At 41.8% G+C, this 18,854-nt stretch overlaps 1 protein-coding gene across 2 annotated transcripts in view; it reads left to right on the top strand.

Annotated features, from left to right (window-relative positions):
- The window catches only part of LOC139380417 (transmembrane protein 163a), a 94,114-nt gene that overhangs the window by 13,887 nt on the left and 61,373 nt on the right, over nt 1–18,854 (top strand). For both annotated transcript variants that reach the window (XM_071123077.1, XM_071123076.1), the window contains exon 2: nt 1,911–2,030. In XM_071123077.1, the coding sequence (XP_070979178.1) occupies nt 1,911–2,030 (120 nt within the window). The remainder of the gene's footprint in view (nt 1–1,910; nt 2,031–18,854) is intronic.

The raw sequence follows: 18,854 nt of genomic DNA, 5'->3' as shown, positions 1-18,854 counted from the left end.
CATATGTGTAACTTTCATGTTGAGGCCCTCCTTGCGGGAATGGGGGGCATGGAGTGGGCAGGGGGGGGCATAGGTCTGATCTGAGGGGGCCTAGCTTTTTCAATCACTCCCTTGAGTGCTGTTGCCACACTTTCCTGCTGTGCTCTCAGGTTGTTTGTGTCTGTGTGTAATATTGTGGCTAGGTGACCCTAGTTGGTCCTCAGACAGAAGGTCTAGGGCGCACTTGGTGTTTGATCACCAGAGTTTAGACACTGTGTGTTTGGGAAAAAGTACATTTTCTTGTATATATGTCCCTTTTGAGTCCATAAGGAGTACAATCTGTGGCTTGTGTATGTCCTCAGTGGGTGTGTGTGCGTTGGGGGGGGGGGGGGGGGGGGCTATCAGGAGGGCTATCAGGGTGGCTCCCTAGAAAGGCCAAAACCTAGGAAGAAACCTAGAGAGGAACCAGGCTATGTGGGGTGGCCAGTCCTCTTCTGGCTGTGCCAGGTGGAGATTATAACAGAACATGGCCAAGATGTTCAAATGTTCATAAATGACCAGCATGGTCAAATAATAATAATCACAGGCAGAACAGTTGAAACTAGAGCAGCAGCACGGCCAGGTGGACTGGGGACAGCAAGGAGTCATCATGTCAGGTAGTCCTGAGGCATGGTCCTAGGGCTCAGGTCCTCCGAGAGAGAGAAAGAAAGAGAGAAAGAGAGAATTAGAGAGAGCATACTTAAATTCACACAGGACACCGGATAGGACAGGAGAAGTACTCCAGATATAACAAACTGACCCTAGCCCCCCGACACATAAACTACTGCAGCATAAATACTGGAGGCTGAGACAGGAGGGGTCAGGAGACACTGTGGCTCCATCCGAGGACACCATCCGAGGACACCCCCGGACAGGGCCAAACAGGAAGGTCGTCTGTCGTGCTGTGATGTCGAGGTTATGGTCAGGGGCTGAGGTGGGCTGTTCTGTTCGATTCTCTGCGGGGGTGGCCAGCTCTCTAATGGGTTGTTCTCTGCCACACACCATCCCCCCACCCTCTCCTCCAGCACTCTGATCCTCTCCTCTAGTGCTCTGTTCTTCTCCTGCTCCTGCTGTTTCTCCTGTTGATGTTTCCTCACCACAGTCCAGAGTGCAGATATGTCTCTCTCCACCTCCAGCTCTCTGGGTCTGGTTGAGGGTGTGTTGTTGTGTTCACCTGCCGTTCCAGCTCCACCTGTCTCTCCCCTCTCTCTCTCCCTCCCTCCCTCCCTCCCTCCCTCCCTCCCTCCCTCCCTCCCTCCCTCCCTCCCTCCCCTCTCTCTCTCTCTCTCTCTCGCTCTCTTTCTCTCTCTCGCTCTCTCTCTGTCATTCCCTGTCTCTCTGTCTCTCTCCCTCTCTCTCTCTCCCTCTCTCTCTCTCCCTCTCTCTCTCTCTCTCTCTCTCTCTCGCTCTCTCTCTGTCTCTCTCTCTGTCTCTCTCCCCCTCTCTCTCTGTCTCTCTCCCTCTCTCTGTCTCTCTCTCCCCTTCCCCTCTCTCTCTGTGCCTCTTGTTAGCAGTCTGTCTTCATGGATCGGCAATCACACCGCCACCTGTCAGCACTTAACTACCTCTGCAACAGCAAACTTAATTCACCCTTTATCAGAGAGAACAACAAATTAGTGAACCCTGGTGTCTCCTGAGAAGCTTTTAGTCGAGCTAATTATCTGTAGCTGTGTTGTAGCTCACTAGGATTCATCCACCCTTTACCTTCCTGCAACACTGCAAATTACATCTTCAAGTGTTTTCTTGGCTGGCTGGGAGAAGGGGAAGGAGAAGAACTAACTCCATTTGAAGCAGTGTTAATTAGCCCTTGTTGTAGCACATTGTTTACCTCCTGCCTTTGGCTAGACGTGCATGGGGGTAGCTATTAATCCCAGTTTCTCACCTCTCCACAGGCCTGCTGGAGAGCAGCATGCGACTAAAGCCCCACGAGGCTCAGAACTACAGGAAGAAGGCATTGTGGGTGTCTTGGATCTCCATCGTGGTGACAATCATCCTGGCAGTGGCAGCCTTCAGTGAGTAAATACCATTTAATGGTGTTGTATTATTCACTGTAGTTTGCTGTCCTTCAACAGTCCTATATTGTTAAGTGACTATCCCTGAGTGACTGTGGTTCTGGATGTTTCTTGATGAGCATTGCTATCAGGTTGCTTCATGCCTAGGTAGTTATTCATTAGGTAGTGCCCTTCATCCAATGATTTCCAATGCATTTCAACCATTGACTCAACATTGGTTTTAAACCAAGTAAGTATAAAGTATATTATATTAAGTATATTTTCTAATCTTGTTACACTAAATTAGAACTCAGTCCAACAGGAAAAAGATCAAAAGAAAGAATCAGTGGGAAAAAAAGCATTTGAAATCCAAACCAACCTGCTGATAAAATTCTGGCAGATTGGCATTACTGTAAGAAAACAACAGAAAGAGAATCAGAAAGAACAGAAGGCCAAATCTAACTCCTGTTTATAATATTGTACATTGTAGTTATTTTGAAGCCTTCACAATGCCCTGTGAAAGAAAGCCAAATCACCTGAAATTCTTGAAAATAAGTTTGCAGTGCTGTCATTCATTGCTAGTCACCACTTGTCAAAAAGTTCACTTTGTGTTGACTCATTCCCCTTGGTGTATTCTGGGGTTTAGATTCAAGAGAAAAAATAAGGGTATAAAAAAAGTTTTTTTTCACTGACACGTTGGACTGTAGACTTGCAGACTGGCAGACTGACAGACGGCAGACTGGCAGACTGACTGCATGCAGTAAGCCGGAGCCACTTTGTGATTCACAATGACTCAGCAGCAGGGTTAACGTGCTATAAATGGGCTTGAACATTGTTAGTTCGTTATCGACCGGGGTAATTCATATTCTGTCCTCGCCACACACCAGTCTAAGGACCAGGGAATAGACAGATGAGCCGAGGCAAAGTCGAAGTGCATTCTGGGAATTGATGGGACATCTGTGTTCAGCGTCTAGGATATGGAAATGGAGTTTGTTGTCAGGGATCTTTCCTGTCCTATGTCCTATATCGCTCTGAGACATCTGCTCTGAGAACATCCTCAAACTGAACTCGTAGAATTCATTTCCCCAAACACCTATTTTTCTGTGGCAATTGACGAGACTATAAGTGTAGTAGTAGACCCAGAAAAAACTACAACTCAACAAAACATGATTTTTCAAATGACTTGACTAAAACGAGATGAGACAAAATGATCTCTGTGTTTAAAATCTGACTACTGAATGGACTGGACAAGAGTTTTTGGGAGAGATTGAGAGCTTTTCAGTGATAAGCACAATTAATATTAGCAGCAAAGATGTCCAGCGTGGTTCTGTTCAGCAGTGGGAAGGATACGCCACACCCGGTACACACAACCTAACATTTATTTGGACTCTCACCACGTTCCTGTGTATTCTCACCATACTTCGGGGCGGCAGGGTAGCCTAGTGGTTAGAGCAAGTTCAACCCCCCGAGCCGACAAGGTACAAATCTGTCGTTCTGCCCCTGAACAGGCAGTTAACCCACTGTTCCTAGGCCGTTATTGAAAATAAGAATTTGTTCTTAACTGACTTGCCTAATTAAATAAAAATAAACTGCTTTTTAGTGTAGCCTCATCCCACAGCTGTGTGTTTTGTTAAGCTTGTTTTGTCCTTGTGTCGTTAAGACTTGAATTGAAAGGGCCTCTCCACAGAGCTGAATTTACAAATGGACCGTCCTTGGGCCAGATAGGGTTTCACAGCCATAAACATAGGATCACACACAATGCTCATATAATGGACTTGGCTACATACCGTATGATTGAGTGTGTTGTTCAGAGAGGCAAGATGACAATACAAAGATACAATCTGTTCTTGTCAAATGTCAAATGTCACTAAAGGGCTGAATTCTATCATAATTCTTCCATCATATCTGTCATACTGCGGTTGATGTTAAATCCTCACATTCTGGATGAAACAGGAAGCGTTTCAAGCAGAAATTAGAGGGGGACATTTGGATCCACACAGCTTGATTATCCACATAGTAATGCATGTCTATGGTGGCAGAAACTGTATCTATACTGAGTGTACAAAACATTAAGAACACCTGCTCTTTCCATGACACAGACTGACCAGGTGAATCCAGGTGAAAGCTATGATCCCTTATTGATGTCACTTGTTAAATCCACTTCAATCAGTGTAGATGAAGGGGAGGAGACAGGTTAAAGATGGATTTTTAAGCCTTGAGACAATTGAGACATGGATTGTGTATGTGTGCCATTCAGAGGGTGAAAGATTTAAGTGCCTTTGAACGGGGTATGGTAGTAGGTGCCAGGTGCACCAGTTTGTATCAAGAACTACAAGCTGCTGGGTTTTTCACGCTCAACAGTTTCCCGTGCGTATCAAGAATGGTCCACCACCCAAATGACATCAAGCCAACTTGACAAAACTGTGGGAAGCGTTGGCGGAAAAATGGGCTGAAAGCCTTTAAATGATTGTGCCTGATCTATCTTCAGTAGTCTATGCCTTCGAAATTTCATCCATTCATAAATGAACTTTCTTTGAGACCCACTCAGACACAACATTAACGAAATAGATATCTCATTAACAATATAGCACAGTATTCCGTTGTGCAAAGGCATAATAGGTTTAGATATGGTGCATTACTGTTCTGCCTGCTGAGAGAGCGTTGTATAATAGCAGCTCAATATTCAAAGAGGGTGTTCTTCTCAACAAGCTGATTTAAGAAAGCCTAAAGCCCTGTTAGGGATTGTACAACTATTCTGGGGGGGGAGACAAATGGTGTGCTGCTCGATAAATCTGTCCCTCTCTCTGGTTCCATTTTATGTTATGTGGGGAGGGAGAGAGAAGGAGACAGAGATGTAGAGAGGGGAGGGGGGGGGGGGTCAGGAGAGAGCAGGGAGAGGGAAATGAGAAGGAGAGAGATTGGGAAAGAGTGAGGGAGAGACAGGGAGAGAAAGAGAGAGATAGACAGAGACAGAGACAGAGAGAGGGAAAGAGAGAGAGAGAGATACAGAGAGAGACTGAGAGAGAAAGACAGAGAGAGAGAGAGATATAGACAGAGACAGAGAGAGAGAGAGAGAGAGAGAGAGAAAGACAGAGACAGAGACAGAGACAGAGAGAAAGAGGGAGAGAGCGAGAGAGAGAGAGAGGGAAAGAGAGATACATATATATATATATAGATAGAGACAGAGGGAGACAGAGGGAGACAGAGAGAGAGATAGAGAGAGACAGAGAGAGAGAGAGAGAGACACCATTGCCCTAGAGCACACAAAAAACTATACATAACTTGGCCTAAACATCAGCGCCACAGGTAACTTCCACAAAGCTGTGAACGATCTGAGAGACAAGGCAAGAAGGGCATTCTATGCCATCAAATTCAACATACCAATTAGGATCCCGGCAAAAAATACTTGTATCAGTCATAGAGCCCATTGCCCTTTATGGTTGTGAGGTCTGGGGTCCTCTCACCAAGCAAACCTTCACAAAATGGGACAAACACAAAATTGAGACTCTGCATGCAGAATTCTGCAAAAATATCCTCCGTGTACAACGTAGAACACCAAATAATGCATGCAAAGCAGAATTAGGCCGATACCCACTAATGATCAAAATCCAGAAAAGAGCCATTAAATTCTACAACCTCCTCAAAGGAACCGTTTCACAAACCTTCCATAACAAAGCCATCACCTACAGAGAGATGAACCTGGAGAAGACTCCCCTAAGCAAGCTGGTCCTGGGGCTCTGTTCACAAACACAAACACACCCTACAGAGCCCCAGGACAGCAGCACAATTAGACCCAACCAAATAACGAGAAAACAAAAAGACAATTACTTGACACATTGGAAAAAATTAACAAAAAAACAGAGCAAACTAGAATGCTATTTGGCCCTAAACAGAGAGTACACAGTGGCAGAATACCTGACCACTGTGACTGACCCAAACTTAAGGAAAGCTTTGACTATGTACAGACTTAGTGAGCATAGCCTTGCTATTGAGAAAGGCCGCCGTAGACAGACATGGCTCTCAAGAGAAGACAGGCTATGTGCTCACTGCCCACAAAATGAGGTGGAAACTGAGCTGCACTTCCTAACCTCCTGCCCAATGTAGAGAGACATATTTCCCTCAGATTACACAGATCCGCAAAGAATTCAAAAACAAATCCAATTTTGATAAACTCCCATATCTACTGGGTGAAATTCCACAGTGTGCCATCACAGCAGTAAGATTTGTGACCTGTTGCCACAAGAAAAGGGCAACCAGTGAAGAACAAACACCATTGTAAATACAACCCATATTTATGCTTATTTATTTTCCCTTGTGTACCCTTAACCATTTGTACATCGTTGCAACACTGTATATATACGTAATATGACATTTGTAATGTCTTTATTGTTTTGAAACTTCTGTATGTGTAATGTTTACTGTTAATTTGTATTGTTTATTTCACTTTTGTATATTATCTACCTCACTTGCTTTGGCAATGTTAACATATGTTTCCCATGCCAATAAAGCCCCTTGAATTGAAATTGAATTGAATAGAGAGAGAGAGAGACAGAGGGAGAGACAGAGATGGAGAGACAGAGAGAGACAGAGACAGAGGGAGAGACAGCGAGAGACAGAGACAGAGGGAGAGACAGAGGGAGAGACCGAGAGAGACAGAGACAGAGGGAGAGACAGAGGGAGAGACAGAGGGAGAGACAGAGATAGAGACAGAGACAGAGGGAGAGACAGAGAGAGACAGAGACAGAGGGAGAGACAGAGGGAGAGACAGAGAGTGGATGAATAAAGCACACCAGTGCAGTCTCATGTGACTACTATTATGGGTGGTCCAGATGATTCCTGTCTGAATGTGGAGAGAGCTCTGGTTGGGCTTTAACTCAGTCTGAACACAACCACTGTTTACTGTACCTGTCTATGTCGTTAGTTATGCCACACAACACCAGCCATAGAATACGAATTTTAATGATATTATTCCAAAAGTTCACTCAAGTGTTTTAATCTAAATCTAAAATAAAATCTCAATATTTGGTTAAAAAAAATGCTATTATGATTATTTTCCCGTATTGTGCTGTATATTGAACATTGGAAAAAATATATCCAAAAGTGACGGATGATCTGAAGAATGAATGATCTGATTTGAGAACACTTACGTCATAGAGGTAGCCCTTCAACTGGAATCACTGCCCTCCAAGTTGGTGTGGTGTTTCCTACAGTATGTTGCTCCTAGGCCTCCAGCCTTCCCCCTGGTTTTAAATTAAACATTAGCTGGCTTTCACAATCCTCCGCCGTGCCTCCAGGCTCAGTGCACCTCACCTCCTCCTTCTCCGTTCCTTCAGTGTTTTCTAATCAACTTCAAATCTGATTAACTCACTTGCAGCCAAAGTGCAGCATCATAAGTGCTTTTAGAGCAGAGGAATATAGGGGAATGAATGCATTCCCATCTTTAGAAGATTACCAGATAAAAAAAATAAAGAAAACATCTTTAACCTTTATTTAACTAGGCAAGTCAGTTAAGAACAAATTATTATTTACAATGACAGCCTACCCCAGACGACGTTGAGCCAACTGTGCACCTCCCTGTGGGACTACCAATCATGGCCAGATGTGATGCAGTCTGGATTTGAACCAGGGACTGCAGTGACACCTCTTGCCTTAGACCGCTGCGCCACTCAGGAGTCCTGATGACCAGAAGATTATTAGTTTTTCATTCTTATAAAATTATATTTTCATATAATATTCTGTTCTTTGTAGTGGATAAGGCATACATTTCATCTGATGCTATTTTATTGGGTTGGTTTCCCAAGGTTTCTAATACAGTTTTTCCCAAGGTTTCTAATACAGTTTTTCCCAAGGTTTCTAATACAGTTTTTCCCAAGGTTTTTAATACAGTTTTTCCCAAGGTTTCTAATACAGTTTTTCCCAAGGTTTCTAATACAGTTTTTCCCAAGGTTTCTAATACAGTTTTTCCCAAGGTTTCTAATACAGTTTTCCCCAAGGTTTCTAATACAGTTTTTCCCAATTGTTTATACACTAAAACTGGCCCATGAAGCACAATGACCCAAACCTGTAACTCATTTAGCAGAATCATTCACCAAATCTGCAATACTACTGCCACATGTTTTGCTTTACACTCAGATTGCAATTCTATGACAAGCATTTGGCAAAACACAACACATAATTCTCTAGCTTCGGCACAACCTTCACAACTAAAATATATTGTGTCAAAATTAAAAGCAACACTGTTCAACAAGCTAAGGTCAATTAACAATTGATGACTTTCTCTCTTCACATGTTCACACACTAATTGCGTAAATGTTCATTTTGCAATCAAACCTTTGGTATGGATAAAAAGACCACAGGTGAGTACTGTGTTTGGAGAACAATAGAAGCAAACTTGGCAGAGAGACGTAGAGGTGGAGGTGGAGGAAGAACAAGGAGAGTAATCTCTGATGAAATTTGGGCGACTGTGGTGGACCATGTGGTCAACCATGGTTTGACCTTGAAAGAGGCTGGGCAGAGAGTCCTTCATCGTAGCATCCATCATCCGGAAGTTCCAAAATGAGAATAGGTATGTACTGCAGACATTGGACCTCTCTACTACTTGACAGTAGTACAACATAAATCACAGTAAAGACTAGATTCCAATACATATTGTAAGGGGAAACAAAGTCAATGTTTCATGTATTACTGTATGTATGAAATTGGGAGCTATACTACTTGCATGCCACCTTTGGACCGCCATGCCACCTTTGGACCGCCATGCCACCCTTGGACCGCCATGCCACCTTTGGACCGCCATGCCACCTTTGGACCGCCATGCCACCCTTGGACCGCCATGCCACCTTTGGACCGCCATGCCACCCTTGGACCGCCATGCCACCTTTGGACCGCCATGCCACCCTTGGACCGCCATGCCACCCTTGGACCGCCATGCTACCCTTGGACAGCCATGCCACCTTTGGACCATACAACACTGCCCATCTCCTTAATTTCCGGAACACCTTACATGACAATCTTTTTCTGCCAGATCAGAGAGGGCCAGGTGATCCTGAGCAGAGAGACGCCAGGTGATCCTGAGCAGAGAGGGCCAGGTGATCCTGAGCAGAGAGGGCCAGGTGATCCTGAGCAGAGAGGGCCAGGTGATCCTGAGCAGAGAGGGCCAGGTGATCCTGAGCAGAGAGGGCCAGTTTCCATTAGGCTGCTCAGGTCCGCAACTGGTTCCGTGACCATCCTAGGTTTACAATTCTCTATCTCCCACCATATTCCCCATTTCTCAATCCCATTGAGGAGTTGTTTTCAGCATGGCGGTGGAAGGTGTATGATCGCAAACCCCATGAACGTATGACCTTTCCCCAGGCCATGGAGGAGGCCTGTGGTGACATTCCAGCGGTGTCCTGTCAGGGGTGGATGCGTCATGCCAGAAGATATTTCCCCCGCTGGCTGGCCAAGGAGAATATCGCCTGTTGTTGATGAAAATCTGTGGCCGGACCTCTACAACAGACATGACTGATTTTGTTTTCTCAATGAAGTATTTGTTTCTTGCTTATGATTTAGATTGGAAAGTTTCTTTCTCTATTCTGTACAATTGATCTAACATGCAGTACTGTAGTACAAAGAAAACTATTTATCTTCCTTTGCATATGCAAAATATATTTACTCTATGTTTGCATTTTTATTGAATTTGTTAACAGTTTGCTGTTTGACACTTAGTGAGTCATGTTGAAATATAAAACATTATTTTTTTGTGTTCGTTTCTTGTTTGAGTACAGACAAACAACATACAGTATAACAACAATCTTAGTCTTTACACTGAAATAGGTTCTGATAGTGGTGCTTTCAATATGTCACATTAGTGGGATCTCGTTTGTCACTAAGTTAGATTAATTCGATGTGTGTGTGTGTCTCATTTGTATGCAGAGTTTCATTATGAGCAGGGAGAACATGATTTTGATTGCTGTGTTTCATTTTGCAAGATGTCTGTGGGGTTTGGGGAAATTGTCTAACTGTTTGGTGTTTGAGAGTTTTGAATACCTGAGATGTGGTTTCAGCGAATGAAATGAAGCTGAACATTCCATGATGAAATTACAATGTTGTGTGGTGAAAAGATTTACCCTTGTGAGAGCATGTACACATTAATGTACCTGAGGTCATTACTCACACAGTATTCAGGGATTTGACTGTGAGTGAAGAAGGCAGAAGTATAGCTACCTTTCTGTCTGAAAGCTCCACTTAACCTGTGGTGAATATTACAAGGTGTGTGTCCCAAATGGAACACTATTCCCATAGGGCTCAGGTCAAAAGTAGTGCACTATATAGGAAATAGGGTGCCTTTTGGCACTCACAAATATATATACACTACCGTTCAAAAGTTTGCATTCACCTAGAAATGTCCTTGTTTTTGAAAGAAAAGCTATTTTTTTTGTCCATTAAAAATAACATGAAATTGATCAGAAATACAGTGTAGACATTGTTAATGAACTGCTGTAGGAGGAGAACAATGTGTTACTGGAAAAGCAGGGAGCAGTGAGCTCAAGGCTGCACAGCTTTAATATTCTAGTGACTTGTGCCCTAATATTGTATTCTTCCACAAAGGCTGCACACGTAATACAGTGGTCACCACCTCTTCACTGGGTTGACCCTGGATGAGAGAATGAAACACTGGCTGTCATTAGAGCTAAGGAATTTCACCCATCTCTTGTCTTTTGCTGGGAGTCATTGGAGTGGTACTGCATCTCTCTGAGTATCTCTTTCCTGCTGCAGGCAGCCAGGTAGAGCGATACAGACAGATGCAGTGAGCCCTGATCAAAGGCTGTGCTAATGTCTCGCCCCCAGCTAGCTCAGGAGAAAGTAGGAGCACAACTCTGACTGTCTCTTGGCTGCCTGCCGCAGTAATGTTTGGTCCTGAACCATGGTCAGGGTCTGGTCTGCTGTGGTGGACTGAAAGTCTCTGTGTCTGTGTGGAAGTATCACTGACTATTCTTCTGGTTTATTATCGGGGTCGCCTCAGAGCACAGATTCGGTAGGGGAGAATAGATAAAAACTAAAAACAAGTAGAAACGTGCCTCTCCACCGTCTCCCGCGGTCTTGTGGTACCTTTATGTTACATGTGTCTAGGTGACTGGGCTGTGGGCAGATTGACTGGAGATATCACTCCTCATGAATAGTGATGGTGTGTTGAATACCTTGGAGTCTGGCTTCAGCATAACTCAGAGCACAAGCAGTGTCTAATGAGAGTGGTGGTACTTTTTCCACATTTTGTTGTGTTACAGTCGAAATGTAAAATGGATTCAATTGAGATTTTGTGTCACGGATCTACACACAACACCCCATCATGTCAAAGTGGAATTTTGTTTCTGAAATATCTTGAGTCAATAAGTATTCAACCCCTTTGTTATAGCAAGCCTAAATAAGTTCAGGAGTAAAACTGATTCTAACATGTAATGTCTCATGGTGATTCTAACATGTAATGTCTCATGATGATCCTAACATGTAATGTCTCATGATGATTCTAACATGTAATGTCTCATGGTGATTCTAACATGTAATGTCTAACATGTAATGTCTCATGATGATCCTAACATGTAATGTCTAACATGTAATGTCTCATGATGATCCTAACATGTAATGTCTCATGATGATTCTAACATGTAATGTCTAACATGTAATGTCTCATGATGATCCTAACATGTAATGTCTCATGATGATTCTAACATGTAATGTCTAACATGTAATGTCTCATGATGATCCTAACATGTAATGTCTCATGGTGATTCTAACATGTAATGTCTCATGATGATCCTAACATGTAATGTCTCATGGTGATTCTAACATGTAATGTCTCATGGTTATTCTAACATGTAATGTCTAACATGTAATGTCTCATGATGATTCTAACATGTAATGTCTCATGATGATCCTAACATGTAATGTCTCATGGTGATTCTAACATGTAATGAATGTCTCATGGTGATTCTAACATGTAATGTCTAACATGTAATGTCTCATGATGATTATAACATGTAATGTCTCATGATGATTCTAACATGTAATGTCTCATGATGATTCTAACATGTAATGTCTCATGATGATCCTAACATGTAATGTCTCATGGTGATTCTAACATGTAATGAATGTCTCATGGTGATTCTAACATGTAATGTCTCATGATGATTCTAACATGCAATGTCTCATGATGATTCTAACATGTAATGTCTCATGATGATCCTAACATGTAATGTCTCATGGTGATTCTAACATGTAATGTCTCATGATGATCCTAACATGTAATGTCTCATGGTGATTTTAACATGTAATGAATGTCTCATGATGATCCTAACATGTCATCTCTCATGATGATCCTAACATGTCATGTCTCATGGCGATTCTAACATGTAATGTCTCATGGTGATTCTAACATGTAATCTCTCATGATGATTCTAACATGTAATGTCTCATGGTGATTCTAACATGTAATGAATGTCTCATGGTGATTCTAACATGTCATGTCTCATGGTGATTCTAACATGTCATCTCTCATGATGATTCTAACATGTAATGTCTCATGGTGATTCTAACATGTAATGTCTAACATGTAATGTCTCATGATGATTCTAACATGTAATGTCTCATGATGATTCTAACATGTAATGTCTCATGATGATCCTAACATGTAATGTCTCATGGTGATTCTAACATGTAATGAATGTCTCATGGTGATTCTAACATGTAATGTCTCATGATGATCCTAACATGTAATGTCTCATGGTGATTCTAACATGTAATGAATGTCTCATGGTGATTCTCATGGTGATTCTAACATGTAATGTCTCATGGTGATTCTAACATGTAATGTCTCATGGTGATTCTAACATGTAATGAATGTCTCATGATGATCCTAACATGTCATCTCTCATGATGATCCTAACATGTCATGTCTCATGGCGATTCTAACATGTCATGTCTCATGGCGATTCTAACATGTAATGTCTCATGGTGATTCTAACATGTAATCTCTCATGATGATCCTAACATGTCATGTCTCATGATGATTCTAACATGTAATGTCTCATGGTGATTCTAACATGTAATGAATGTCTCATGGTGATTCTAACATGTCATGTCTCATGGTGATTCTAACATGTCATCTCTCATGATGATTCTAACATGTAATGTCTCATGGTGATTCTAACATGTCATCTCTCATGATGATTCTAACATGTAATGTCTCATGGTGATTCTAACATGTCATCTCTCATGATGATTCTAACATGTAATGTCTCATGGTGATTCTAACATGTCATCTCTCATGATGATCCTAACATGTAATGTCTCATGGTGATTCTAACATGTAATGAATGTCTCATGGTGATTCTAACATGTAATGAATGTCTCATGGTGATTCTAACATGTAATGTCTCATGATGATTCTAACATGTAATGTCTCATGATGATTCTAACATGTAATGTCTCATGATGATCCTAACATGTCATGTCTCATGGCGATTCTAACATGTAATGTCTCATGGTGATTCTAACATGTAATCTCTCATGATGATTCTAACATGTAATGTCTCATGGTGATTCTAACATGTAATGAATGTCTCATGGTGATTCTAACATGTCATGTCTCATGGTGATTCTAACATGTCATCTCTCATGATGATTCTAACATGTAATGTCTCATGGTGATTCTAACATGTAATGTCTAACATGTAATGTCTCATGATGATTCTAACATGTAATGTCTCATGATGATTCTAACATGTAATGTCTCATGATGATCCTAACATGTAATGTCTCATGGTGATTCTAACATGTAATGAATGTCTCATGGTGATTCTAACATGTAATGTCTCATGATGATCCTAACATGTAATGTCTCATGGTGATTCTAACATGTAATGAATGTCTCATGGTGATTCTAACATGTAATGTCTCATGGTGATTCTAACATGTAATGTCTCATGGTGATTCTAACATGTAATGTCTCATGGTGATTCTAACATGTAATGAATGTCTCATGATGATCCTAACATGTCATCTCTCATGATGATCCTAACATGTCATGTCTCATGGCGATTCTAACATGTCATGTCTCATGGCGATTCTAACATGTAATGTCTCATGGTGATTCTAACATGTAATCTCTCATGATGATCCTAACATGTCATGTCTCATGATGATTCTAACATGTAATGTCTCATGGTGATTCTAACATGTAATGAATGTCTCATGGTGATTCTAACATGTCATGTCTCATGGTGATTCTAACATGTCATCTCTCATGATGATTCTAACATGTAATGTCTCATGGTGATTCTAACATGTCATCTCTCATGATGATTCTAACATGTAATGTCTCATGGTGATTCTAACATGTCATCTCTCATGATGATTCTAACATGTAATGTCTCATGGTGATTCTAACATGTCATCTCTCATGATGATCCTAACATGTAATGTCTCATGGTGATTCTAACATGTAATGAATGTCTCATGGTGATTCTAACATGTAATGAATGTCTCATGGTGATTCTAACATGTAATGTCTCATGATGATTCTAACATGTAATGTCTCATGATGATTCTAACATGTAATGTCTCATGGGGGTGAATACTTATATAATCATTTATTTTGTGTAGATCGTTGACCTAAATGACAATTAAATCCATTTTAATCCCACTTTGTAACACAATGAAATGTGGTGAAAGTCAAGGGGTGTGAATACTTTCTGATGGCACTTGCTGAGGTTCACGGATTCATATGAAATTGCGAATCTACAGTGTCTTGTTTCATCTTGTTAACTATGCTGAAAAACAATTTTCTTCAATAGTCATCGAATTAATGACACAACAGACCCAGTCTCCTGATACACATTCCTAGAATGTATTGAGTCGCCCATTAGGATTAGGCCTGTATTGTAATGGTTTACAATGCCCATAGTGAGTACACCTATAGCTAGTCTCTCTGTTACAGTTCTTTCTGATTGCTTAGGCACTATCTTTGAAACAAAAGGCTATTTTTGCAAAACTCTACATACTAACCACTAAACATAACACCAAACCAGCAAAACATTATACATCTCTTGCAAAAGCAAACAATTCTTGCAAAACTCTTCAAATTCTTTAAACAATTGTGTTTTTGCATCAATACAGTACACACAAACCATCATTTGAATAAGCACACGAAGCACCAACTACGCACTGACGGTATAAATGAAAAACACGTGTGGCGTTTGCTTTTTTCTGTGCGCAGGGCATAGTAGTTTGCAATAAAGTGTTGTCATACATGTAGTAAACACACACACAGGTATCCAAACGTGTAAAGTATGGATGTCTATTCGGGAACATAACACACTATCAATACAAATAAGGGAGAAAACATATCGTTTTATTATTCTCAAAATCTTCTAACACTCCTCAAACAACAAAAAGCACAGTAGAAGAAACAAAAACATTTGTGCTCGAAAAAAGAACAACAGAAAAAATGTGGCTACATCTCACCTTCTTTGTGGGTCTGGCCAGAAGACTTCATCCACATCACATGCGATGTTGTCTTGAGCTAGGAGTCCCGTATCCAGGCATGGCATGACCCCTGATCGATGTCTCCACAAGCCTCCTCTATTGCCAGTAGAAGGGGTATGCGTTGGTGGGGCTGGCGATCATGCACCTTCCACCTTGCAGAGAAGAATTCTTCAGTAGGATTCAAGAATGAAGAGTAAGAGGGGAGATTGAGTGCAATGAAAAGTGGGTGACCTGTGAACCAATTAAGGACCACAGCAGCCCGGTGGAAACTAACATTGTCCCAGATGATAACGTACCTGGGCTGCTCTGGCCCCTGGTCATTAGGGATTAGTCTGTTGTGGAGGGGTTCCAGAAATGTGATCATGTGTGCCGTGGCTGTATGGGCCTAGGTTTGCATGATGGTGAAGGACGCCGTTTTGACTAATAGCTGCACACATTGTTGTGTTGCCACCACCTTGTCCCGGGACGTTGATGATGGCACGGTGTCCGATGATATTTCTGCCGCGGCCCCTTGTTTTTGCAAGGTTGAAACCTGCCTCGTTCACATATATTAGCTCATGATGCACGGCTTCTGCTTCTAGCTCCATGACTCTGTGAAAGAGACAAGACAAAACAATGTAGCACAGTATGAAAAGACAGGGATCAGTCAATATGATGTAGCACCATACACTTCCAGATCCACTACCAATCCGACACCAAGCATTCCTTTACACTTGTGTGTATAAGGTAATTGTTGTGAAATTATTAGTTTAGATTTCTCGTTGGATATTACTGCATTGTCGGAACTAGAAGCACAAGCATTTCGCTACACTCGCATTAACATCTGCTAACCATGTGTATGTGACAAATAAAATTTGATTTGATAGAATAGTATAGCTTACCTGCACATATTCATATTTATATTCAGTTTGTTTCGAAAGGGACTCTGTGCAGCTGCTTCATCCTAATTCTATTGTGTTTCAGTAGACGAGACAGGGCAGAGAGACTCACTCTGTTTCAGTAGACGAGACGGGGCAGAGAGACTCACTCTGTTTCAGTAGACGAGACAGGGCAGAGAGACTCACTCTGTTTCAGTAGACGAGACAGGGCAGAGAGACTCACTCTGTTTCAGTAGACGAGACAGGGCAGAGAGACCCACTCTGTTTCAGTAGACGAGACAGGGCAGAGAGACTCACTCTGTTTCAGTAGACGACACAGGGCAGAGAGACTCACTCTGTTTCAGTAGACGACACAGGGCAGAGAGACTCACTCTGTTTCAGTAGACGAGACAGGGCAGAGAGACTCACTCTGTTTCAGTAGACGAGACAGGGCAGAGAGACTCACTCTGTTGACGTTTTGGAATATGGTGTTATCTGACATTATGTGGCCCTGCAGTTCTCTGAGTCTGGGTGCTATCTGCCGTTATGTGGTCCTGCAGTTCTCTGGGTCTAATGACCATATTTACAATGTGGGTCTCCTGCTCTGGGGTGAACAGTCAACCTCTTCCACCAGATACTGGTTTTCTTGCAGTTGTGTAAAAACATTTGAATGGTTTTTAGTGAAGATCCGTCTCATTATGAAAGTACAGTCCATATTACTGTACCATTAAGACTACAGCACTAACAGTTACCGGTTCTCATTTCGAAATATCCAGATGTTACCTGCAACAGTATAGCGGCTCAGATTTGGTTGAACCCATTACCCAGCCTCCCTCATGCTCATCCCATGGTTGACAACATGGTCAATCACAGTCACTCTGATTTCATCTGTTATTGTGCTCCTCTTCCTCTTCCCTGTCCCACTTCACCTCTTCCTTCTCCTCCTCCTCCTCTTATTTCTTCATCTCCTCGTCCTCATCCTCATCGTCCCCCTCTTCCTCCTCCTCGTCCTCCTCTATTTCTTACCCCTCTTACTCTCTGTCCAGTATTGGCCTCCATTGTTGTCTTAACCAAATGTTTACCTGTGGCCTATTTATAGTGTTCAAGCTCTGATTTGTAAGTGAACTCATTATCTAAAAGTGTTTTCACATGTGTCAATGTGGAAAGGCAATTGGCGAAATAGTGTAGCATTGTAGAGACCAATGTTTACAGTTTTGCTAGAAGTGTGTTATTAAATTACAAACTGAGTGTAAAGCAGTGAGTTGTGTTTACAGTTTTGCAGAAAGTGTGTTATAAAATGAAAAACTGAGTGTGAAGCAGAGAACGTGCATTCAGTTTAGCACACTTGGTAAATGCATTGGCTACAAGTGTTAATGGTTTCAGAGATAGTGCTTCAATAATCACTGTCAGTGTTTAAACATTCAGAAAAAAACTGTAGTCAAACTAGGTAACCCAATTATTTTGAGTTAGTTTTAGTAAGTAACAGAAAGTCCCCACTAACACCAAACAATCCTTAGTAAATACCTGGTAAATGTAATGGAAACAGTACGGTAATATAACGTGAGAAAGTGAGAAAGTGGAACCTAATCAGTAAAGTAGCTCAACAATCCCAGGGCTGATTCCTGAAGAATGCTAGCCTGGTTAAACCAGACTGAATGAGCAATTTTGAGTGGTTTAACCAGGCTTGGAGAATGCTGTGTTAAATAGCTCAACAATGGTTTACAGTGCCTGTAGTAAGTTAACCTATAACTAGTATCTGTTAATCAAACAAGGTATGATATGATCATCTTGTTAGTAGCTCAACAATCCAGGACTGATTCCTGGAAATTGTAGTGTCACTATTAGACAGACAGACTCTCTCTCAGCTGGTCATCGTTGGAAAGCAGTGACTCAGTGCCCTCGACAGGAAGTTGTTAGCCTGCTCACATGCCAGATGTAACATTTCACAGTTCCCCCTATCCTCTCAGCACACCAAATCAAATCAAATCAAATGGTATTTATTAGCTTTGTAAATAACAGGTGTAGACTTATAGTGAAGTGTTTACTTAAGGGTCCTTTTCCAAAAATGCAGAGTTAAAGATACAGATTAAAAACACAAATGATAAATACAAAGTAAATAATGAATTACACTGACGAGTAAAAGTAACATGGCTATATACAGGGAGTACCAGTACTGAGTCGATGAGCAGGAGTACGAGGTAATAACATGGCTATATACAGGGAGTACCAGTACTGAGTCGATGAGCAGGAGTACGAGGTAATAACATGGCTATATACAGGGAGTACCAGTACTGAGTCGATGAGCAGGAGTACGAGGTAATAACATGGCTATATACAGGGAGTACCAGTACTGAGTCGATGAGCAGGAGTACGAGGTAATAACATGGCTATATACAGGGAGTACCAGTACTGAGTCGATGAGCAGGAGTACGAGGTAATAACATGGCTATATACAGGGAGTACCAGT

The sequence above is a fragment of the Oncorhynchus clarkii genome, chromosome 22 (genome assembly GCF_045791955.1).
Source record: "Oncorhynchus clarkii lewisi isolate Uvic-CL-2024 chromosome 22, UVic_Ocla_1.0, whole genome shotgun sequence".
NCBI classification, from domain to species: Eukaryota; Metazoa; Chordata; class Actinopteri; order Salmoniformes; family Salmonidae; genus Oncorhynchus; species Oncorhynchus clarkii.
Note: the sequence above shows the minus strand (reverse complement) of the source record. Positions and strands in the feature narration are given on the sequence as shown.